Source organism: Cucurbita pepo, chromosome LG12 (assembly GCF_002806865.2).
Source record: "Cucurbita pepo subsp. pepo cultivar mu-cu-16 chromosome LG12, ASM280686v2, whole genome shotgun sequence".
Classification (NCBI taxonomy): Eukaryota; Viridiplantae; Streptophyta; class Magnoliopsida; order Cucurbitales; family Cucurbitaceae; genus Cucurbita; species Cucurbita pepo.
This window is the reverse complement of record NC_036649.1, coordinates 8,748,299-8,772,552: the sequence shown is the minus strand read 5'-3', so window position 1 is coordinate 8,772,552 and position 24,254 is coordinate 8,748,299. Positions and strand designations below refer to the sequence as shown.

The window sequence follows — 24,254 nt, the reverse complement described above, 5'->3', positions numbered from 1 at the left end:
CGAAAAATTTCTCAAATATCACAGGTTCTTTCCACGAATATAAAATTTTAACTAAATAAATAAATAAAAGTAAACTCAAGAGAGTTACGTCCCCGTGTAAATACGGTTAATTTGAAAATGACATTTATGAACAATTCAAAGTCTTATCCATTAGGACTTTAAATTAATCAAATAAAATTATTTCTACGTATTTATTTATTTATTTAAACCAATATAAACCAAAACTCATAAAATAAATAAATAATAATAATAATAACTTTAATTTTTATTTATTATAAAAAGTATCATAACAAGCATTTAATGAATTAATTTAAAAAAATACGATAATAAAAACAAAAAAAATTAAGTTGTGAGTGGTGACTAAATAATTCAATGAAAAAATTAAATTTGGTATAAATTTTAATAATATTGAAAATAATCTGTTGTTGGAATTAATTGAAAAATTAAGTTTTAAAATTAATAGTAATTAATATTATTAGGAAAATAAATCGAAAATGGAGTCGTGGATTAAATTGAGAAATTAAAAGAAATCATTGACTTGTTCCTCCTCTTGGAAATGTGAAGCATTAATCTTTGTGAAATCTCATTAATCATTCTCATAAATTAATCCATTTTGAACACAAATTTCAGACTTCAGCTCTCTCCATGGATCTCATCATCTCCTCCTCGTCTTATTGAATTCATAAATCCAAGGTAACGTGTTTGGAAGATCAATCAGAGCTCGTTTGCTTGTATGTTCTTCTTCTTAGATGCAAAATCCAAATTCACGCAGCTGCATTATTCCTTTCGTATCTCCATTTTTCATGCTTCTTCGTCGTAGATCCCCATTTTTCCCCCAAACCCAAAATGTGTTTCTTCTGATCAACACTGCGTGATTTACTGCCCCTTTCATTCTTCTCCGCCTTCGTCGCATTTGGAAGATAGCTGACGGAGGGTTGTTTAGAGATGAGAATTTCATCGAGGGTTTTCGTGTTTTTGATTCTCTGCTCCATTCCCTGGCGGTCTTTCGCGATCGAGAACTTCCGGCAACCGTAAGTCGTTTCAATTTTTTTTTCTTCTGTTGTTTTGAATCTTGATGGTCGTTGATTTGTACTGATTTTTGGGAGCTCCAGATGGATTGAGATCTGTTATTCTTGGCATTTGAGTTGCGTAGAAGTTCTTGTTTATTTTCGTTTATTATGTTGTTGACTTGTTGTTACGTAGTGCGCTCAGTTGGTTAGTGCTACAAGATGTCTGCCTTTGGGAACAACTCTCCGTTTAAGTTTCGTTTAGAAGGTATAAAAGCGAAAAAAAGGGGTTAACTAGAAGATTCATGATTAGAAGATGCTGTGTCTGGAACATGAATTCAAGGAAGAAATTTTTGTAGGAACATTTATCATATCACTTAAGAAGTAAATGCATAGAAAAGCGAGACCGAAGTTGGTGCAACGATAACTTAGAGCTACGAAAAGAGACTTTTCTACTCCATATATTTGCAGTTAAGGTACGGGAGAATACCAGGGAATGCCTATCAGCTACAAAATTATCTAGCAAACCAAGATTAGGTGGTGGGTGGAAACTAGAGGATTGAGACAATATTTGTTATTGTGGGGAGATGTTTTAGCTTTTAAGTAGATGGGTAGTCCAAGGTTCATAGAAGAAGCTGTTATGATACATTTGGATGGGAAAGGATAAATATTTGGTTTATCTCCAATTTCTGATGATATAATGTTATTTGTACACCTACCTAACTTTGTTGCTCGATTCTGAATATTTTGTTTGCTTAATTTTGTGTGATTTATTTGTTGGTTCATGAGCATTTTTCTAACTTAGTTTCGAGGAGGTATCAATTTCACTGTTGAATATAGAGTTTGTTTGATGACATGTTCTTGAAGCTATTTTTACTATTTTAAATTCCTATATGTCTAGAAAGATATAAGTTTTATTTAATTTCCGAAAGCGTTACTTTTTGTTCATTTTCATGTTTTATTTATATGTATTGTCTTCAATGAATTAATGATGGACTGCCAATTAATTAAAGTGAGAGAACATTTTAAACTTTCAACAAGGTCTGACCTATGGGACAAATGCCCCTCTGATATTAAACTAAGCTTTATACTTAGCTTACAATGATTTATTCCGTAATGTGTTTCTTTATTATGAACGATTGGATATATCACATGCTGTACAATATTTCGTTCATTGGTTGGCCATGATGTTCAAACCTGTAGCATCTGTCTTTTGAGTTGTTTATTTCCTTGGTAAGAAAAGGACTAAAGCTCGTTTTAATCACTTGCAGATTTCCTATTGTGGAACCTGATCCTGGCCATACAAAACTTCGCCTTTCTAGAGAAGGTTTAGAGGCTATTGAAAGAATAACTAATCCAATTGCAGCTGTTGCGGTTAGAATGAGATGCTCTTTTGTGACATTAGTACTTTGGCATTTTCACATAACTTAAATGAATGGATATCTTCGAATTGATTCTTGAACCATTATTTTCCCTTGTATTTTTTTTAATGTGGAAGTTTTCCAGTCTTTTATTAGGAACCGATGATGCAGGGACCATTTCTATGCATATTTTCTGGTTTCACATGCATGTTTTGTAGTTTAAAAACTATGGCTTCATGGACGAGGACCAGTTTTACTCAATTTACTCGTATGCGGGTCCTTCCTGCAATAAATATTGACTGCTAAACCTGCATTTCGAAAAGTGGCTTCTCTTTAGCTACAATTTAAAGAACGCAATGGATATGATTTGTAAGGGCGAGAATGAAGAAGAATCCAATCTTAAGTTTTATTTCATGTCCGTTGCATCCTACAATGCATGTTTAAGAGTCAAGATAGCTATTTTTATCTTTTTTCTTTTGGGGTGGTTAAATTATAAGTGTTGTTTCCAAACTTTTAGTGTCTATTTAGTCCATGTAATTGAAAAAGGTTCTAACAGATTTGTATACTTTAAAGGATATGTCTATTTAGTCCCTATACTTTAAGAAGATTTTAATAGGCCCATGAACTTTTAACTTTATGTCTAAATGGTTTCTACATTAAGCCTGCTAGTTTAATGCTTATTACCAAATGCTTGAACCTGCCTAAAATTATTTCCCTTCATTATCCTTAAATGATATAGTTTTTGTGCTATGTAAATGTTAAACGAACATAGACAATGATAAGACACAAAAATGCAAAATTGAGAGACTTATTAGAAACTGAATACAGTATGAAGGCCAAATAAATACCACTTTGAAAATTCAGGTTCTAATAGAAGCTTTCTGAAGTGCAGACATAAATAGACAACCTCGAAAACATAAGAACCACAGTTGTAACTTAACCTTTTTTCTTTTTTTTCTCTTTTTTTTGTAGCTTTATGGCAAGTCTTCTGCTTATTTTTTATCGATGATTATGAACTTTGTAGGTTCGAGTTTTGTTAGATAATATATATAGTCTTGACTGTGTTATCTTTTCTTTCATATGATCAGGTCATTGGGCCATACCGATCTGGGAAATCTTTCTTGCTTAATCAACTTCTCTCACTTTCTTGCTATGAAGGTGCGCTAACTCCTATTAATTTGTACCATTTCTCTTGTTTAAAAAATTAAAGATCCTGTATATATAAATATCATTTATTGTATAAATCAAATGTTTTGTGTTTCAGGTTTTGGTGTAGGACACCAGCGTGACACCAAGACAAAAGGTAAATGCAGTTGCAATGATATGGTGGTTGTGGATGTGTTATATTTACTTGTTGGTTTTTTTATATAGTTTGTCAATTTGTTTTGCACAGGGATCTGGGTGTGGGGTACTCCTCTGGAGTTGATGATTGATGGAGTCAAAACTTCAGTTTTCTACCTTGATACAGAGGGATTTGAAAGTGTTGGAAAGTCAAATGTATATGATGATCGGTAATCTGAGTCCGTGAATCATTTTTAGCACTAGTTCTTGTTGCTTATTCCCTTTAACAATCTTCCGTTTTGATGTGTGCAGAATCTTTGCTTTGGCAACTGTTCTGAGTTCTGTGCTTATCTACAACTTGCCTGAGACTGTGAGTCATCATGACTTCTTTTTTTCTCCATCATGTCAATTGTTGCTCTTGCTTGAAACCTTATAATTTTAATAGCTAAAAAGAATTCGTAGTTTTAATTTTTTTTAATTAGAAGACAAGAAGTGAACAATAACTGTGTGTTCCAAGATTTAATTATCTTTCATGTTTTATGCTTATTTAAGCGGACATGTTTATTTTGATGAAAAAGGGAGCTTCCATGGTGGTAAAATTTTGAGACACGAGAGTTAGGTGGAAAATCTATTAGAATAATGTGATCAGTTAGGACTTCCACATTCCTTGGATCTATATAGTTGTATCACTCATACTTGCCTCCAATGACTAGCTTCACAAAACCATTTGAGCTATTCCTGCTATTAGTCACAAACAACTATGTTATGGTCTCGATTCTTCGCTAAAACATAGCCTACTTATTTGGAAGGGTTGAGAAGAATGCTAGATAGTTTATTATAGATCTTTCTTCTTTATAAGCAAAATGGGGCCGAATGAATTAAACTCTTGACTTCTTTCTCAAATGGCTTTTTCATTGCTCTTGGATGCTCTGTCTTTTTCTCTTTGTTCGTGAAGTTGAAGGGAAGGGTTCTATCTGTAATGGTGAGAGATAGGGTTTAAAACCAAAGTTAATGAGGAAAGTTCGATGGATTCATATATGCAAGCCTTATTTTACATGTGTGCAATGCGTCATATGTATGAGATTTTTGTATTGGACGCATTGCTTCTATTTTTCTATGCAAAAGTTTGATTTTTGCCGCTTTCATTTTTATGCTAGTCGCATCTCCCTATAGTACATTTTGAGGCATTTCAAGTCTACCAAGCATAGATGTGATTTTGCTGAAATGTCATACTCTAAAATTACAAGTTAATACAACAAGCAAACGATAAAGAAATACAACATATATACAAAAGGGTTTTGCATGACATGAGGATGCGGCCACGAGCAACATGCCTTGGACAAGCATGACCATGACACATAGCTGTTATTATTTTTGTCCAGTTCAAAAGTTCTTCAGATATTGAAGTAATATTGAACATGTTGCATTTGAAATACTTCACTACTCTCCTTGACCTCATTGTTGCTCATAGTTATGAGTTTGCCATTTTTTGGTTATATTATTTATACCCAGTCATGAACAACCTTAGGTTGGCTTGGCTTTCCTTCAAGTTGGACTACTGTTAACAAATATTTGGTGATATTAGAGAATGCATAAATGTTAGCTATCATACACCATGTATCTGCTTGATGTTAATGATTGTGAACTTCGGCTTTAGTTCCTATGATACTATCATCCAGTTCAACTGAGCCAATGTTTTTCTGACATGCCATTCGCACTACTAATGTTTTTGGCTTGATTTCTATAGATCCGTGAAGCTGATATTTCTCGATTGTCATTTGCTGTTGAGCTTGCTGAAGAATTTTATGGGAGGTTTGCATTTTCTAAATTTATTTAATCAATTTTTTTTTTTTTTTTTTTTTTGTTAAATTACAAATTTAATTCCTAAACTTTGAAAGCCGTGTATGTCAATTTTTATTGTAGTACATCCTTAATTGTTTACATGGTTACTTAAATGTTGACCTGATTTGTTGGTTGAACTAACTAGTAATGATGTAGCATGATGTGAGAATTGGTCAGTTGAATAAAGTAAGAGCAATCAGACAAAAACAATTTCGTTCAAATGTATTCTGCCCTCTTGGCTCTCACCTCATCAAATATTTTTGCTGGCCCACCCTTATTTTATTCGATTAACCTATTTCAGTGTGCCACTCCATGCCAAAGTGCCAAATCATCACTTGCTTATCCAATTAGCATGCTACATCAATATTTGAGTAATGATATTGAAGATTGTTACTTAATGCAAAATCGAAAACTTAGGAACGTGATTAAACCTTTTAAGAGTTCAAGGACTCATAAGCTCATTCATCAAAGTTTAGATGCTTTTGTAAATTAACATTTTTTTCTTGTTGGGTTTTTAAATTTCTTATGTTGCAATCTGACTGTTACATGTTTTATTCTGCACGCTGCTCGTGGGCATGTAGAGTGAAGGTAGTAAACTTTTAGCCCTGTTTTAGTTACTTCATTCTTCCTCCATCACACCTTATAACGGAGATCTGTTACTTTTAATCTGTAGGGACAAGATGTTGCCTTTGAGCCTGCTAAGTTGCTATGGCTTATCCAGCGTGATTTTCTACGTAGGTTCCCTGCTTTCGTGACTTTTGCACACAGTTTTCAAGTTATCTAATGATTCTGCATTTTTTATTTTTATTTTTTTTTATTTTTATAATCATAATTTAATCTTTCAAATTGATCCAAATTGATTACATCAGCATGTCATATGCCGTTTGATTAGTGGGAATGAAGTATGCTTACTAGATAGACGTCAGTATATCCATATTAGTTATATGAGAAGGCAAAGGTGCTTGGTATTGAAGTATACTAAACATCCTTGACTATTAAATCTAGATGGAGTCGTATTCCTGTCGAAGAAGGTGATCTTTGAAATCCCAACACCGTAGGCCTAGTTGTTCTCTTAATTGTTGTTAAAGCCAACTAATATTGCTTTAAATGTTTGATTTGCTTTGAAACAATACATTTTTTTGTAAGAAAAATTCACTTGCACCAAGAGAAATGATTAAGAAAATCAAACTTAGCAGACTATAAAAAATTTAGGCCCAAGCCACAAAAAAAGTTACTAGTGGGAGCTCCAATTGTCATGATCATAAAGAGCAATATGATCTTAAAAACCATAGCAATTGGTTGAAGAATATTATTGACATTGACTGTTTACTTTGGGAGGCTATTAGGTTTAGTGCCTAATAGCCAGAATTCTTATGTCAATCAAACAGANTTTTTTTTTTTTTTTTTTTTTTTTTTTTTTTTTTTTTTTTTTTTTTTTTTTTTTTAAACAAAAGAAAAATTGGCCCAAAGATTTGACCCAATGTATCTTCTTTCTGACACTTCGGCTGGAGCTTTGTATATATTTTTGGCCATCAAATAGGGAATTAAAAGGAGGTGTCCTCTTCTTCCTGCCCCCAATTTTTGTACTCTAGATTTATTTGACGCTTCTGTTGCTGTTTTATAGAAGGAAAAAGTGTTCAAGAAATGGTGAATGAAGCTCTAAAACAAGTGCCTAATAGCGAAGGTTGGTTTTAATGTTTTACTGCAATAAGACTAGACTGATTCATTCTAAAGTATCTTAGCATATGTGTAGGATTTTTTTTTAATGCATGATGCTTTTATGATAAATGCAGGAAACAAAAACATTGATCTGGTATTCACCCTCAGACTTCTGTTTCGTTTTTTATGGAAAGAAAAGAAAAACATTTATTTTTCAGGGAAAAAAGGCGTGATCTCTGTAATTGCATCAGGTAAACCAAATTCGAGATTCTTTGGCTATTATGGGAGATAATAGTACAGCCTTCAGCTTACCACAAGTATGAGCCCTCCTCATTTTTTGATCATCTCTACGTTCAGTTTCATTATTAACATGGGGTTATGCTTAATTGTGGTGTTAGGAAGAAGGGATCCTTGCATGCACATTTACTTCTATGTCAAAACATGTTATTTCTATAAAAACTGATATGCATGGTAGTAGCAAGCTATGTTCTAGGCATATAGGATCGTACTTCTTTCAAAACTTTTTCTTGAGGAGTCCAATAAAATTGTGATTTTTATGTTTTTAACAGCCTCATCTTCAAAGAATCAAGCTTTGTGATATGAAGGATGGTGAGCTGGAGCCAACATATGTTACAAAGAGGGAAGAGTTAAAAAAGCTTGTTACGAGCATTATCCGTCCAAAGATTGTGCAGGGAAAATCTATGAATGGGAAGGAATTTGTATCCTTCTTAGAACAGGTGATGTGCATTTTATTGTCTCGAATTTATTTACTCGTTACCAGTCTTTTTACTAGTGGTTCCACTAACAATTGATGAACATTTAAATGATGTATGCATCCATTTTATTTATTTCTAACTTTAATTTACATTTTGCTTCAATTTTAGATTCTTGAAGCATTGAACAAAGGGGAAATTCCATCTACCGGATCTCTTGTTGAGGTTTTCAACAAGGGTGTTCTTGAGCGATGTTTGAAAATATACAGCGACAGAATGGCAACGGTGCATTTACCTATGACAGAGCAATCTCTGCAAGGAACCCATGAAATCCATCGAGCTGAGGCAATGCGAGCTTTTGATGAACAACATTTTGGCCGTCACCATGCAAAGAAGTCAGTCACACAACTTGATGAAGAAATCGACAAGGTTTCAACTTCTCTATTAAAAGTAGTCTTAATTTTTTGGGGGTGTGATGTCAAGTATCTTCAAATTAGTGAATAATAGTTGCTCAACATCTGATACCTTGGTGTATTTTAGTCTATTTCTTGTGAAGTTGAAGCAAACAATTCATTTGTATGAAATTGGGAGAACCATCTTGCAGTGCTAGTCTCTTAATAGTTTCTAGTAGTAGTTGTAATAATAGTGATAATCAAAGAGAACTTCTTCATGTTTGGTTCTTAGCATGCATTGTTTATCATTGGCCGATAACATGTTTTTTTCCTTTGATTTCCAAGCCCCTTGTTATGTTAGCTCCCTAACCTCTAAAAATTGTTTATAGGTGCATAGTAACATTATATTGGCGAATCGGTATCAATCCTCAAAGCTCTGTGAGGAACTGTATACGAAGTGTGAAGATCAAATGGACCACCTTCAAGCTCTAAGGCTTCCGTCAATGGCAAAATTCAATGCAGGTTTTCTGCAATGCAATCAAAGTTTTGAGCAAGAGTGTGTTGGACCATCAAAAGAAAACTATGAGCAACGTATGTCAAAGGTAATGCGGCCATCAGGTTATCTTGATGTTTAATTCTGATTTTATGTTAACTTCATGGAACATAGATGACGGTGAAATGGGTGTTTCACTTAGTTTTGCTCGTAAACTGACCTGATTTATTCATAAAGTTACGAATATCTTTCACGTTGTTTTAGTGACCTTCATGTGGTGTCTCAATCGGTATTTTGAAATTTATTTTGTTTTAAAAAGAATAAATTTGATTTGTACTCTGTGTCTACGCCAATCGACTGTTCGTACATGACCCCATTTCTTTCTAGATGTTTTCCACATACGTTTTCAAGCTTAGATGGCTGTCCCAATCTGACCAAATCGACCATATACAGTTTCAAACGCTCAATTTTCTAATCATGGATGAGTCATAATTTGCAGATGTTAGGGAAGTCACGATCTCTCTTCATCAAGGAATACAATCACAGGCTTTTCAATTGGTTGGTGGCGTTTTCTCTTGGCATGGTGATTGTGGGAAGGTTTGTTATAAAGTTCTTCTTAATTGAAATTGGGGCATGGCTGCTCTTCATCTTTTTGGAGATATACACGAGGATGTTCTGGTCGGCCGAGACGCTTTACTACAGCCCTGTGTGGCATTTTGTTGTAGTCACCTGGGAAACAATCGTTTATAGCCCCATCCTGGATTTGGACAGGTTAGTAACTTTTCTGGTTATTGAATATACCATACCTTATATCTAACTACGAGCGTCATACCGACTCATTCTCATGCCTAAAAAATGAAACTTCAAGTCTTGGATCATTTGACAATGTAAATGAATGATTTTATTGAGGAAGGATAGTTTTATCAGTTCCTCCATCAACTATTTCTAGAGATACACCTTCATGACTGGTAATTTTACAACAAAAACCACTCTTTTTTGGTTTGTTCATAGAGAGAATGACCTTTCATCTCACTAGAAGATCATGTTTGGATGTCATATATGGTGTTGAAACTGATGTGAGTTTAACTGGTTTTCTTGGTTTATTTGGTGAAACAGATGGGCGATTCCCATGGGAGTGTTGGCTGCTGTTTTGGTTGTGTATTGGAGGTGTTGTGGAAGAAGAAAATATGGATCCCATTGGATTTTGCCATTATACAACAATCCCAAGAATGGTTCACAAAGGCCAAGATCAGACTGATAACATTAATCTTTGCATCTCTCCAACCAGTTTGCAGTTTCTTTTTTTGATCTTTCTGGCGAGCTCTTCACCTTTTTGATACATGAAGCTCGCCGCTGCTTATCAGCTTCAATATTAGTTAGGAACCAAGTTTAGACAGATCATTTATCATCATTCTGTAGCGACAGTATAACAGAAATATATGGATCAAGGAAATATTGCTGTCCGTCAAATATATTTGTAACATCTCTAAAATATTGTATTCAATTTTACTCACCGAAGTGATTTCCTCTCTGTTAACACCTGAAAGAGACAAGACATGACAAGAAAATCTATATCACATCCAATTTTACTCATAGATGCTCAAATTGCTGTATTCAGTTCCTTTCTAAGGCTGTTTGCAAAGTGAAAAACTGGTAAAATATTATATGGAACCAACTAGCCAACTGATTTTTGCTTCTAAAAAAAATACCTACTTAAAACGAGATCCAAGTCTTATTACATAATGGAACATGAAATGAAAACAATAGGTAAGGAGTATTTCATTTCTTATTAATCCCTTTAATGCCACAAGCCCGATGAAAACGACGCTCCTTAGAAAATTTGGAACAGAAACGGCATTCAATTCTTGTGGTTTGGAGCAGCGTGTGAGGGTTCTGCATCCCAACCTGACATTGGGCCATGCACGGTCTGCTTCTGCACGTGATCAATATGCACGGAGGGCATATCGGTCATTTTGGTTGCCACGTCATTTTGTGATCTTCCAACATGTGGAATGGGTGGAGAAATAGTTGGAACAGGGCCTTCCAAATTCTGGTGATGTGGGGGGCTGTTTGCAAATGGAGACATGTTTCGGTGGAAGAATTGGGCGTTGGATTGCGTAGGCATTTGGCTACTGACAAATGGCATTTGGCTTTGAGACATGGCAGCAAGCAGTGGATTCACTCCTGTCACTCTCTTCACTGTTTCTTCAGCCATTTTCACCTGAAAATTCACGTACAATATTCATAAATATCCTATTGATTTCCCAAAAACATATAGCCAGGCATCATACTATTCTCACTATACAGTTAATCCATCCTTGTACTCTACAAGAAAGGGCACCTGAAAAAACTACACCATTAAGAGCCTTCCAATCACTTATAGTCAACAGGAGTTGTAATTACAACAGGTTGTAAATACAAAAGAATTGTGGGTAGAGAAATCCCCTAAGATATTGTATTTTGTACAATATTACAAAAAAGGTCAAAAAGGGTTCGACGCCCGTTGAAAAAATGTGGGCTTATTTTTCTTTTCATTCTTTCAATTGGAATTATTTTTAAGGGACGGGAAGATATATTTATTTGGGTGTTCAATGTTAAATGTCACGTTCATACTTTTTAAATTGTGCAACGCCATGATTTTGACACAATCATAACTAACCTTAAGGGAAACTCAAGCCCCATTATACTTTTTTACCAGCTTTGTGGCTTCATTGGACTGTAGGCGAGGTTCTCCTTTGTCGATCGAACAAAACTCATACAAAAACTAAGCTTCATTCAGCCATACACATCGCATGTACGTGCATTTTCATTTGATTACGACTCTAACTTACTTGGTTCGACCTTGCCTCTACACTAGGCCAAGTTCCTTCAAACGGAACGTCGCATCTCATCTTGTCATCTTGGTTCTTAATAACACAGACCTGATCCGAAGCTTCACCAAGATGTGTTTGGACCCTTCATTGGGTTAAAACAACCTCAAAACACTCAACCAAAGCTTATCAGGTGATTGCAACGCTTACTGGAGCCTATTGGAGCATTATAACTCTTATAAGGGCATGTTGATGCCTGAGCTTATTAAGGCATTACAATGCTTATCGGGACAAATCGGTTCAATACAGTACTAACCGTAAACTCTGGAGTCCCACTGATGCTTCATGATGCATCCTGAGACTTGAGATGTCATCGGTCTTCACTGCTCACTTTGACACGCTTATCGAGAACCAACCCCATGAGTAATCCTTTATGATCGAAACATCTCGAACATCCATTCATCCTATTGGTAACAAGACATGAACCCTCTCGTGTCCATGTTTAGTAATTTCTGCATACCTTGTCGAAGAATGACCCTATATACCAATCTCTGACTCAAGGGACGGGACGCAATGTTAGCACACCCTTGTCGTCCGACACAATCCTCAGAAACCCATTGAAGGAAAATGCCCAAGACACTTGTATTGCGATGCTTTTGCACGCCATGACACATGCATGTGTCAAGGGTAGCTCATTTAGGTCATGGGACCCAATGATGGTGGAGAGTTGACACCATGCCTTCACCTGAAGTATATTCTAAGGTATATTGCTTCAACAAGAGTAGATGTCATTTTGGCAAGGAGTCATTGGTTGAGTGTTTGTCAAATATCCGATTTACACCAAATTTGACGAGCTTTCATCTTTCATATAGACAGACTTAACTCTAGAGTGCTTGTCAAGAATCACATTGGAACCCTGTAATGGCCTAGATCCACCGCTAGCAGATATTGTCCTCTTAGGGTTTTCCCTTTCAGACTTTCCCTCAAGGCTTTAAAACGCGTCTGCTAGGGAAAGGTTTCCACACCCTTATAAATGGTGGTTTACTCTCCTCCCCAACCAATGTGGGACATCACAATCCATCCTCCTTCGGGGCCCAGCATCCTCGCTGACACTCTTTCCTTCCTCCAATCGATGTGGGACCGCCCCCAAATCCACCCCCTTTGGGCCCAGCGTCCTTACTGGCACACCGCCTCGTGTCTACCCCCCCTTCGGGGAACAGCGAGAAGGCTGGCACATCGTCCGGTGTCTGACTCTGATACCATTTGTAACAGCCTAGATCCACTGCTAGCAAATATTGTCCTCTTTGAGCTTTCCCTTTTGGGCTTCCCCTCAAGGCTTTAAAACGCGTATGCTAGGGGAAGGTTTCCACACCCTTATAAATGGTGGTTTGTTCTCCTCTCCAACCAATGTGAAACATCACAAACCCTTAACTTTTGAAGATATGGTCGACCTTATCCAACCCCCTTTAAGTTAGTCTTTGACACTCTTAACAACATTGTTGTCTCAAATTTTAATCATGCCTTAGTTTGTCAATCCTACTCTTTCCTTAATACGGTTGTGACATTAAACGTATCCGAAAGAATAGATGACTTGTCCATGGTGTGTCCAATGTTCCACAAAAATAACAAAAAAAAAAAGAAAAGGGCACTGAGATAAGTGTCTTAGATGTGTCCTATCCAATGACACAACACGTGTCCACACTCTTTGGCCTATGTCAATAGACAAGTAAGCTACTGACAACAAATCTACCAATTGAGACTTCCTCAATCACTTTCTATCATCCAAGTGCACTTGATGATTAAAATCATACCTCTCTTATAACACACTAGTCTGGTTGAGGTGGCAATGCCACAACATTGAGAAGGCAAGCACACTAACCATTGTGCTAGAGGATGTGCAAATCATGGGCATTTAAATTTTCTGAAATCTTACACCGTCTATCATCAAGGTGCATCGACAAACACAAGATGGTTTCTTTTCGATCTACCTTCACTCGTCAAGGTACAAAACAATTCAATAGACAATATTGTTCTTTAATGTGGTTCTGACGCCTTTGTTTTCCTTCTTTTTTTTTTTTTTTTCTTTTAATAATTGTGAATGTTCAGGCCAGATTAAGTGCACCAAGGCTATTCTCATGGGACAACTACATTACCCTACTACATTTAGTTTTCAAAGTAGCTCGTAAGAAATTAAGTACTATATAGGTAGAAATCATGATTTCAACCTATTCCCTTTGAGCTCTTTGCTATTTACATTGGCCCTTATTGACCACTAGATTAATCAGTTGTAGTTTCGGTTTTGATGCACTTTTAAAAAGTTTGTTCATCTTGCATTTATGAAAACAGTTTATAGTGCTGCCTAGGAACCAATAAAAAAGAGCCTATGATACACGGAGCAGGGTGAACTTGAAAAATGTGGAAATAGCACTCTTACGTGGAAGAAAAGAATGAAGGAACAGGAGGAAAGTACTATCATCCACGATCAAGAATTGCCAAGGTAGATGAAGAGGAATGCATCAGAACTTTAACCATTCCGCAAGGGAGAGCGCAATGCCTAATTTCTGCTTTAATTAGATGTTCAAAGTCCTTTTTGTCCTTGTTTTGGTCTTTTATGTTATTCTTCTTTTTTTTTTTTTTTTTTTTTTTTCCCCACTCCTTCCTTACCCCCAAGGGAGAAAGAGAACCAAAAAGAAAAAAAACAACAATGACTAACCTTCGCTCTTAAAGTCTCGATATCAGCTTTCAAAATTCTATTGTCAACAGCTGCATCATCGTACTTCTGATTTACATCCGTTAGACGCTTTAACAAAGTAGAGTGTTCAACCCTAAGTTGACCAACCTTTAGAAAAGGAACCACATTTAGTAAATGTTTTAGTAAGAAAGGAAAGTAACCGAGAACATATAAGGGTACCTGTGTCTCAAGTTCATTCAAGTGTGCTTGTTTTCGTCGTCTGGAGCGTCTTGCTGATTCTCTATTTGACAACATCCTAGGCCACCATCAATGTCAAGTGAGTAAAGCTAGGACCGGGCAACAAATTGGGCAGAAGGATTGATTTTTCGCATATGGCTTCTTTTTCTCTCCTTTCTCTAATATTTATTTACTGATTAGAAACAAAAACTCTTCCAGATAATAACATTTACTAAACAAGTAAAAGGACAGGATGGAAAATGAGGTATCTTATTTTCCCAAACACCAATAACGATCACACAAAAAACCCCTCAATAGTAGCAACAAGAAAAGAGGATAGTTTTTATTTAAATGCAAAGTAAACATGCTTGACATATCTCTATTAGTAAAAATTACAGAATTTTTCTAATAAGTGCTCTTTTCCAAAATATTTTATTGGAAGGTGCAACTTCAAGCTTTTTTGTTTCACAAAGGTACAACGCGATTGTGGAGGGGATTTGATATGAGAATTAAGTTTAGCACATGATGAACTTATATCATCAAAGAAGATGTTTATAACGGGTGAAAAGAACAATAGAAGGCATAAGAAGTAAACAATAATCAGAGGGTGATCAAATGATCGTTGCTTGAGTCATATTCTAAATCAACAGAAATATATTACCTCCTAGCTCGTCTTGCATCACCAGGATCCATATTCTCAATATTTTCAATGTCTCCTTCAAGATCATCATCATCGGACTCGTCTCTGGATGATCCACTAGTTGTTTGAACAGCTTGTATCCCAAGCTTCTTAGGCATTGCAGGTAAGGATGGGATCCCAAGTTGACTACCAGTAGGCTCACTTTCTTTTGTTGAAGTTCCACGATCAGAGCCTTCAGCCACCATTTAGCAAAAGTGATATTGCAGTTATAGCACACAGTTCCAATGGTAAAAAGAGTTGGAAGGGGCAAGATACATCAAGAAAAGGGTACTAACTAGTAAAATATAAGATGCCCAAAAAAAAAAAATATTTTGACTACTATCTTAAGCATGTTTTTTCCCCCTTTTTATAGATGCCAATCTTACATTGAGAGAGTGAAAGAATAAAAAAAGCGGCTTACAAAAATTATCATCCAAAAATGGAGCAAAAAAAAAAACATTGGAGCATTTTATGTGATATCCGATAGGGACCCTCTATATATTCCATTCATCGTATCAATGAATGAGCCTAAATAATACCTAAAGACCTAACAAGATAAAAATAAAGGACTTCAAATAATAAGACGACAGGGATGATAAAAAAAAATATTTAGCATTCCAGGAGATCAATAGAATAATCAAACTAGCTTACTAGGAGATGAACATCATCAAATATTAGAAAAGATAACTGTAGAGCTACCGAAAAGAGTCCAGACATTCAATATTACCAGAGTGGAGTGAGAAAAGTCCGGTTGCATGTCATTATGCCATGCTCTACAACCGGCAACTTTTCAATCCATAATTCATAATTACGGAAACTCAACTTGATGAGACAAAATCAACACTTCGCAGTCGAGGTGTTCAAAAGATGCGGCTTCTGAAGAAATAACACCACCCTCCGCCAAGAACAATGTACCAACGTGCCCCCCACGACAGAGAACTGGAAAACAAAAGAAATGTTCCATATTTTTTCCACAAATTTGACTTCACGTACTAGATCTTCTCATATACGAGAGAATGCTCAATACTTCTGTCGGCACCAAATGGAAAACGGCCAACGAAAGCCATAGGAATAACTAGATAACTACGATAAATAATGAATATAATAAAACTCATAAGGCTGCCTGAGCGGAAGCTACCTTGGCCCGGAGCTTGAATGCCAAATTCGAATGCGTTCGATGTTTGCCCAGGGTGATCGGCTGGCTGGACTGGGCCTTTGGGCTCCGAAGACGCGACCTGCAATCGCGAACACTAAAATGGCTAAAAACAACTACTCTTTCAAAAGAAACAGATTGAGTTCCTCAATTTCACCTCAAAACACAACTAGAGTTCTGCATTTCAAATCCCAACTCATCAAAGCACAGACACCAATCAGTTTCAAAAGAGAGATAAAATAGTTACCCGCGACAGAGCCGCAGCAGCGCAAGCCATATCAAGCCGATTCTTCAAAAACACACGGTACTGATCAGGATTACTCCGAGCCATTTTCGACGGATCCAGAGACGGAATTGGCTGAGAACGATCGTGATCACAATCCGCCTTCTTGATCTCCAAAACCTCATCATCACCTTCATCACGCTTCGATGTCGAAGACTGAGAAGCAGGAGATGCCACATCCACTGGAGAAACCACCACGCGATCGGAGGTAGTCGAAGGGCAACTGTTCACAGGAAACGCCGAAACTTCCTCAAGAAACCTCTCGAGCGCCCACTCAGAGGCGCTTCGGTTCATCGTCAAGGAAGGATCCAGAGATCGAAAAGGAGAATACGATGGCGGCGAAGATGGCGGCTGTGGCGACCAGAAGGATTCGGAGAGGTCTTCCGATGAGAACAAAGTATGCATCGTCGTTGCCAGACTCCGATTTGTTTCCCTCGTTTCGTACGCGCGTTTTCAATGTGAACGTTTAAGCGCGTGGGCAAAAATCCGGTGCCTTAAGGACCACCATACTCGACCAATGACAAATATCCACGTGTTAATCTGGATTTTTACTTGTAAAAAAGTCAACATTTGATTTGGTTTCGGTCGGTTCTAGAGACATCGAGGGGTGAGAGAATAGTCAGCAACGACACGTATGTCATTAAAAATATCATACGATATAACAATGTGACAAATGTATCTCAATGTCCAATCATGCTTCCGGACGTGCCACTAGAACTATAATGGTTCTAAGTCGAGTAAAACGTGTACATCAACCATCTTGAAAGTCATAGTACTGACTGTTACATCCCATTTTGCATCGTACAATAGTACGATGTGTTGAAAATATATAACTGATCTAAAAACACAAAGAAAAAAAAAAAGAAGTAATGTAATAGTGCTGCACACCGAAATGAACAACTCTTCTACTTGAGTTCTAAAAAATTAGAGGAACGATAGTCAGTATTAATGGAGTCGATCACATCAATTTAAAAATCGAACAAATAAGTAAAATAAGTAAAATTATGTTTAGGAATTAAAATGACAAAAATATAATATTTTAAAGATTAAATTAATAAAAATACAATTAAATTTTGAGTGATATTATTAAATAAAAAGAAAAAAAATTAGGAATACTTTTATTATTATTTTCAGACATCGTATTTTATTTTAAAAATATTTAAACGTTTAATATACTTAAATTAAAAAAAAAATAAAACTAAAAAAAATACTATTATCTAATGGGTCCATTACTATTAAATTTTTTAAAAGATTTATATTGAATAAATAAAAAATTTAGACATTAAACCCAAAATTTAATAACTTATTTTTTGAAAAGAAAAAAAACTATTTTAAAGTTTTAATCGAAAAAATAGTATTTTTATTTATATTGTACGGAAATGACCCGAGTTTAATGTAATAAAACCATACGATAAAATTGAAAGTGAAAAAAAAAAAGGAAAAAAAGAAAAGGACGAACACTGGGATTCAATAGCCAAAACCCAACTCACTTCGTTGAAAGCTTAGGCAACTCAGCCGTTCATCTTGGTGGAGCGAGAAAAATCTGTGAGGTAAGCTAATTTCGAGCTCCATTGAAGCCAATTATTTTCAGATACATTCAATCTAATCTAAGGTGATTTCGTTTCAATCATAAAGCTCCTGCTAGCTATTTTTATTTATCCATCAGCTACTTGCAGGATTTCTGTTTCTACGAAGTTTTTTCTTTATTGTTTCCATGAGAATTTGTATTTTGGAGCTCCTAAAGTTCGAAAGATTTTATTATAGGAGCTTTATCTCTTCAGACGAAATGGGTCTTCGTTTAGGGTTTAGGGTTTTGTGTGATTGTTGTCTTGAGACGATACTCGAGCTGGCGTTGTATTAGAAAGCTTTTATGCAATGTAATGTCTTGACGTTGGTAGACGGCAGCCGTTGAAGATTAACATTGATGATTTTGTGGGATCTGATAAGTTTGTTCATTTTATGTTGCTTAAAATCATGAAAGGAGCTACAATTTTTTTATTTTAGATTTTTGTGTTGCGTATTCCATTTTGCCCAGATGTAGTTTTAAGAAATTCGTACATTTGATTGATTTGGATGTACTAATTTCTTCTTTCCTTGAAGCTACACGTGATGAGCAAGAAGAAAAATCCTCTTGTGTTCTTGGATGTTTCAATTGACGGGGAACCAGTGCAAAGAATTATCATAGAAGTGAGTGAATTTCTTTGGTCCCTTTATCTGTTGAAATGAAGCAAAAAGATTTTATGTGCTTGATTTCTGATAACATGTTCTCTTTTGAACAATGCAGCTCTTTGCCAATGTTGTTCCTAAAACGGCCGAAAATTTCAGGGCACTCTGTACAGGTAGGTTTTATTGCTTGTAAGTTTAAAATCTTGTTTCTGATTATCCAGGAAATATCAAGAATGATCTAAATTTGATGCATATTGTAATATTCATCTGTTTAGCTATTTATCATTTTATTATTCAAGAAACGTCGAGAATGATATTTAAATAAATCCTAATCATTTTATATCTGATTTTGAATCCGTTGTCGATTCTTTCTTGCTATTGCTAGATGCCCGGTATATAGAAAATAACCTTTGAAATTATACTTGTCTGGTGTAATCTACATTTGTCCGATAGTAGTCGGCAATAGTGAAAATACAATAACTAATCAACATAGTATACTTTGGGCGAATATATTCTTTTCCAATGACATTGCCTGTTGTTTTCAGGTGAAAAGGGGATTGGGAAGACTACAGAGAAGCCTCTTCACTACAAAGGAACATTTTTTCATAGAGTTATTAAAGGGTTCATGGCCCAAGTATGTTACTTTTGTTCTTTGCTTTCGATCACCATTAAATGTTGAGTATTCAAAAATAAATAAATAAATGGTTTTGATTCCATCATAATACATAACTAAATAAAGAAATACATGCTTTTCGTGCACTTACTCCTTAGATAAATGCTTTTCAAATCTCTTATAACTGATAATTGAATAACGAAAAAACACTTTCGATACACTTATTGTGAGATCCCACATCGGTTAGAGAGGAAAACAAAGCATTCACTGTAAGGGTGTGAAAACCTCTCCCAAATTGACGCATTATAAAACCGTGGGGCTGGCGGTGGTACATAATGGGCCAGAGAGGCAAGATATGATAGTGGTGGGCTTGGGCTGTTACAAATGGTATTAGAGCTAGACACCGGACGGTGTGCCGGCGAGGACGCTAGGCCCCCAAGGGGGTGGATTGTGAGATCCCTCAGCGGTTAGAGAGGAGAACGAAACATCTTATAAGGGTGTGTAAACCTCTCCCTAACAAATGTGTTTTGAAACTGTGAGGCTAACGGCGATACGTAACGGGCCAAAGCGAACAATATCCGTTAGTGGTGGGCTTGGGCTGTTACAGTCATTCCTTAAATAATTGTAAAGACTTGCTGTGAAGGTCTCTATTTTTACGTGCTGAATGTAAGCATGTATTTGTTGTGAGTGAAAGAAAATCAAATGAATCTTTCTCTTGCTGTATTGGATTAAGTTGTTTTCCACAAATTTAAATGAAGCTTCTAGGCATGCATGCTTTCTTTACCAGAAAAGATTTCAATGCCTTTTTCGATGTAAATTAACCATTTTCTTTCCCTCAAATCATGCCTTCGGCCATTTCTGGTCTCACCATGGGGGTTTATTACTTCAAAATATTAGGTATTCTAAACATGTTCATTAAGACCTCAGAAGGTTGACACACTGATTTTTGCTAAATCTACTTGTTTATCCCCTTAATATTTCTCCATGACCAATGTTTATTCTTTTTCTTTGCTCCTACAGGGTGGCGATTTTTCTCGGGGAAATGGTACGCGCTTCTTTCTTCTCATGAATTATTTGAAGGGAATTTTTTTCCTTTTAAATGTCATTATTTAATGTTTGGGCGTCTAATGGACAACATTTTACCACCTTGTAGGGACTGGTGGTGAAAGTGTTTATGGAGGAAAATTTTCAGGTATTTTCCCATGTTCATCGAGCTCTTGTCAAAATATGTTCATGTTATGATCGTACAAACTTGGAAAACTGCAGATGAGAACTTCAGACTAAAACACGATGGACCTGGTGTTCTTTCCATGGCAAACAGCGGTCCAAACACTAATGGATCTCAATTCTTCATGACATTTAAGCCCCAACCTCACCTTGATGGGTAATGAGTATTTTCTTGCACTCTCCTTAGGTTTTGAAGATCGATAATTTCTCGATCATCCGTCTGGCTCCTTCTCACCTTCTTGAAAATCAAGAATCAAATGAAAATAATTCAACTTTATTGTATGTGGATAAGTATATGTTTGTTTGACGCTTTTCTGCAATTTTGAACAGGAAGCATGTTGTCTTTGGAAAAGTTGTGATGGGAATGGATGTTGTGAAGAAAATTGAGCAGATTGGGACAGCTGATGGGAAACCTAGACAACCTGTGAAAATTGTAGACTGTGGTGAACCATCAGAAATTAAGGAACCAGCTGTGGTGAGAAAGGAAAAAGGTAGTGAACTAATGTAGGTTATATTGGATGAACCAAAGCAAGAAATAAGGTGTTCTTCTAATTGCCTGTGCATGGTTCTTTGATCTTTTTCAGAGAAAAAGAAAAGGTTGAACAAGATTACGTCTTCAGAATCTAGTTCTGATGGCCAAGTGAGAGGCAGACAGAAGAGGTCCTTAAAGGACGGAAAGAAAAAGAGAAGGAGATACTCTTCATCTGATTCATACAGCTCTGATACTGAATCTGATTCCTATTCTTCAGATTCAGAATCGTCACTTTCTGATTCTAGTTCCTCGAGTGATGGAAAGTACAGGAAGAGGAGATCCAAAAAAACAGCAAAATCCCAGCATGGAAGGAAAAGAAAAGGCCAAAAAAGAGAGAAAAGAGGTCGCGTAGGAAAGCATTCAAAGCGCAAGGCTAAATGGTTCGTGTCATGTCTCGTTGGGTTCTAGCTTTCTGCTTTCCTCTGTTATATTCTTTCAGGTGTTTCAGGACATTGATAATAATTTGCCTTCAGGAGCTCTGGGAGTTCATCTGACACCGGGAGTATGAGTACAAGTGATAGTAGTAGTAGTTCTGATGGTGAACGAGTTGATCATCGTACCACTACTCGTAAAATAGAGGATTCCAAGCTTTCTGTGACTAAATCAAAAGGAATTATCGGTATAGTATCTCTTCCCGCTCAAATATGACTTCTTTTGCATTAATGAGATTGTAACAGCCCAAACCCACCGCTAAGCAGATATTGTTCGCTTTGGCTCATTTTTTATCGCCGTCAGCCTCATGGTTTTACGCGTTTGCTAAGGAGAGGTTTCCACACTCTTACAAAGAATGCTTCGTTCCCTTCTAAGGGTGTGGAAACCTCTCATTAGCAGACACGTTTTAAAAATCTTGAGGGGAAGCCCAAAGAGGACAATATCTGCCGGGGGTGAACTTGGGCTGTTATAGGGCTGTTATAGAGATAGTAGTGTTCATAACAAGTCCACATGTTACATCTCCAAGGTAATGGTACTGCAGCATACACTTAAATGATTTGAATATTACAGATGAGAAGGAATCCTTGAATCCTGTTGCCGAGACCGCTGTGGAAAAACAGAAAAATCAGGACGTCAATTTATTACAGGAAGAAGGTGAACTGTCCCCGAAGCATGATGACATTCCAAACGATAGTCACAAAACTGAAATTGAGAGGCTTGAGAGATCTGCTAATCAACATTCTGTTTCAGATGGCTCTAACTACTCCAGGTTTCAACTTCATTCTCATTCCCTTCTATATCCGTTTTTCAAATTGTTCCGAGTTTATGTTCCGGCAGTTGCTTCATGAACTTTTACATCCGTGACCGACAGGAGCCCTACTCCTGAAAGGCCAAGAAACAGCCCCAGGAACAATCTTAACAGAAATCCTGATAAGACATTAGGAAATTCTGGGATGAAGTATGATGAGCGGAATAGGACAATGCCTTCACGGAGTCCTGTTCATGGTTCTTTCAGAAAAGCTCCTGATCCTTCAGCTTCAAATCACGGTCAAACTTCATCAAGAAGTCATTCTCCAAATGGTACTCCAAAACGTGTAAGGAAGGGGCGTGGTTTTACTGAGCAGTATTCATTTGTGCGTCGTTACCGTACTCCATCACCCGAACGTCCTCGTGGTTATGGTGGTCGAAGCATTTATGGAAGAAATCGTGCTGGGTAATTTTATTATTATTATTATTATTTTGTGGGTAAATGTTTATTTTGAGATACTAACTATAATAGACAAGATTTTGGAATTTAGTTCTTTCATTTTATATGAAGGTATTCAAACTACACAGACAAACGTGATCGGTCACCTGATAGGCGATATCGAAGCCCTCCTAGAGGCAGGAGCCCTCCAAGGTTTTCTCCTCTCTCTTTCCATCTCTCACACACGGTCACACAAGCACAGAAAAGTTCATAAGACCGTTGTATGAGCTCGTCTTTTGCTCCTAATGTCTCATTTTCGAAGAACGGCTGCAATGTAGTCCTTGTAGGGGGTGCTTCACTGTGGATGTACTGTTTAAATACTTACCCAAAACGTTGATATGACGAATATATATCACCATAAAACTTAAAAACAGTCAATAGGTACACCTATAAGAGGGTTTATTATTTTAAACATGCAATGTACACTTACGAGTCTCTAATTTACAAACCATTAGAAACTTGTCTCAAGCAATTGCACATGGTTTAGTAGACAGTTTTTCCTGTCTTTATAGATTTATAATATGTTTGAGTTGGAATTTCTATGCATCAAGATATCGAAGGAGGAGCCGGAGTGTTTCACGCAGTCCAGGAAGTTATCGTGGTCGTTACAAAGACCGTAGCAAGAGTCGGAGTCCTAGTCCTTTGGAAAAGCGAACACAGATAAGTGAAAGACTAAAATCACGTCTTGGACCAAAGAAAAACTTTTCCCCTGAGAAAGAAAGATCGCAGTCGAGGAATCACAATCATAGCTCGTCACGTTCAAGATCTCCAGATAAACGTCGTGGTGCTGCAAATTCTGGTTCTCCCAGTCGATCTAGATCCAGCTCCTCCTTGTCTGGGCAAAGGGGGTTAGTTTCCTATGGAAATGGTAGTCCTGAACCCTGATAAGAGCCATAAAAGCTTTTTGTACACAACTTATCTGCAAAGTTAAAGGAATGGTAAAAATACTTGGCCTTCCTTCGACATGATGTTTGTAATTTCTTATTTGATTTGTTTATATTGGGATTTTGCTTCCGTTATTTTCTTTAGCCCAAGACTTATAAGCTTGACCAGGTAGCAATCACAACATCTCATTTTGACCTTATTTGTTCATATAGATCTGGGGTTAGTACTTTTCTGCCGTTTACCATATACTAATGGTAACAGTCTAAGCATACTGCTAGCAAATATTATACTATTTGGACTTTTCCTTTCAGGTTTCCCTTCAAGATTTTAAAACACGTCTATTAGAGAGAGTGCTTAGTTTTTTTTCTCAACTGACGTGGGATTTCACATTAATATGGCTATGTTCAGGCACCTACATTTTCAAATGTATTGAAGCTTTCTCTTCGGCTGTGGTTCCCTTCTGCACAGGTTTGAGATTGTTCCCTTAAAGTTACCTACGCCCTTTGTTTCAAAGAATAGTTACCCTTCGGGGGAATTACTAGCTCATCGTTTCCTTTTTTCTCGATAAACGA

The 24,254-nt window shown here is 36.5% G+C and overlaps 3 protein-coding genes across 3 annotated transcripts; 2 read left to right on the top strand and 1 right to left on the bottom strand.

The window, feature by feature from the left end:
* Window positions 1-563: 563 nt before the first annotated feature.
* LOC111806692 (guanylate-binding protein 4) lies at window positions 564-10,240 on the top strand. The gene is made up of 17 exons (XM_023692093.1): window positions 564-1,031; window positions 2,279-2,381; window positions 3,457-3,526; window positions 3,633-3,671; window positions 3,762-3,879; window positions 3,962-4,019; window positions 5,397-5,461; window positions 6,073-6,079; window positions 6,165-6,225; window positions 7,116-7,175; window positions 7,285-7,304; window positions 7,402-7,467; window positions 7,720-7,887; window positions 8,035-8,292; window positions 8,645-8,857; window positions 9,248-9,519; window positions 9,865-10,240. Exons 1-17 carry the CDS (start codon window positions 946-948, stop codon window positions 10,004-10,006), a joined length of 1,806 nt encoding a protein of 601 aa, XP_023547861.1. The 5' UTR covers window positions 564-945; the 3' UTR covers window positions 10,007-10,240.
* Window positions 10,241-10,318: 78 nt separating this feature from the next.
* On the bottom strand, window positions 10,319-17,035 carry LOC111806693 (light-inducible protein CPRF2-like). The gene is made up of 6 exons (XM_023692094.1): window positions 16,546-17,035; window positions 16,284-16,380; window positions 15,128-15,338; window positions 14,470-14,545; window positions 14,272-14,397; window positions 10,319-10,969 (listed from the first exon to the last, which is right to left on the bottom strand). Exons 1-6 carry the CDS (start codon window positions 16,984-16,986, stop codon window positions 10,607-10,609), a joined length of 1,314 nt encoding a protein of 437 aa, XP_023547862.1. The 5' UTR covers window positions 16,987-17,035; the 3' UTR covers window positions 10,319-10,606.
* Window positions 17,036-18,014: 979 nt separating this feature from the next.
* On the top strand, window positions 18,015-23,881 carry LOC111807187 (peptidyl-prolyl cis-trans isomerase CYP63-like). Its single transcript, XM_023692791.1, has 14 exons — window positions 18,015-18,131; window positions 18,682-18,768; window positions 18,866-18,920; window positions 19,293-19,381; window positions 20,381-20,405; window positions 20,514-20,552; window positions 20,627-20,744; window positions 20,918-21,078; window positions 21,172-21,499; window positions 21,593-21,738; window positions 22,122-22,320; window positions 22,423-22,764; window positions 22,870-22,950; window positions 23,349-23,881. Exons 2-14 carry the CDS (start codon window positions 18,691-18,693, stop codon window positions 23,680-23,682), a joined length of 1,995 nt encoding a protein of 664 aa, XP_023548559.1. The 5' UTR covers window positions 18,015-18,131; window positions 18,682-18,690; the 3' UTR covers window positions 23,683-23,881.
* Window positions 23,882-24,254: the final 373 nt, after the last annotated feature.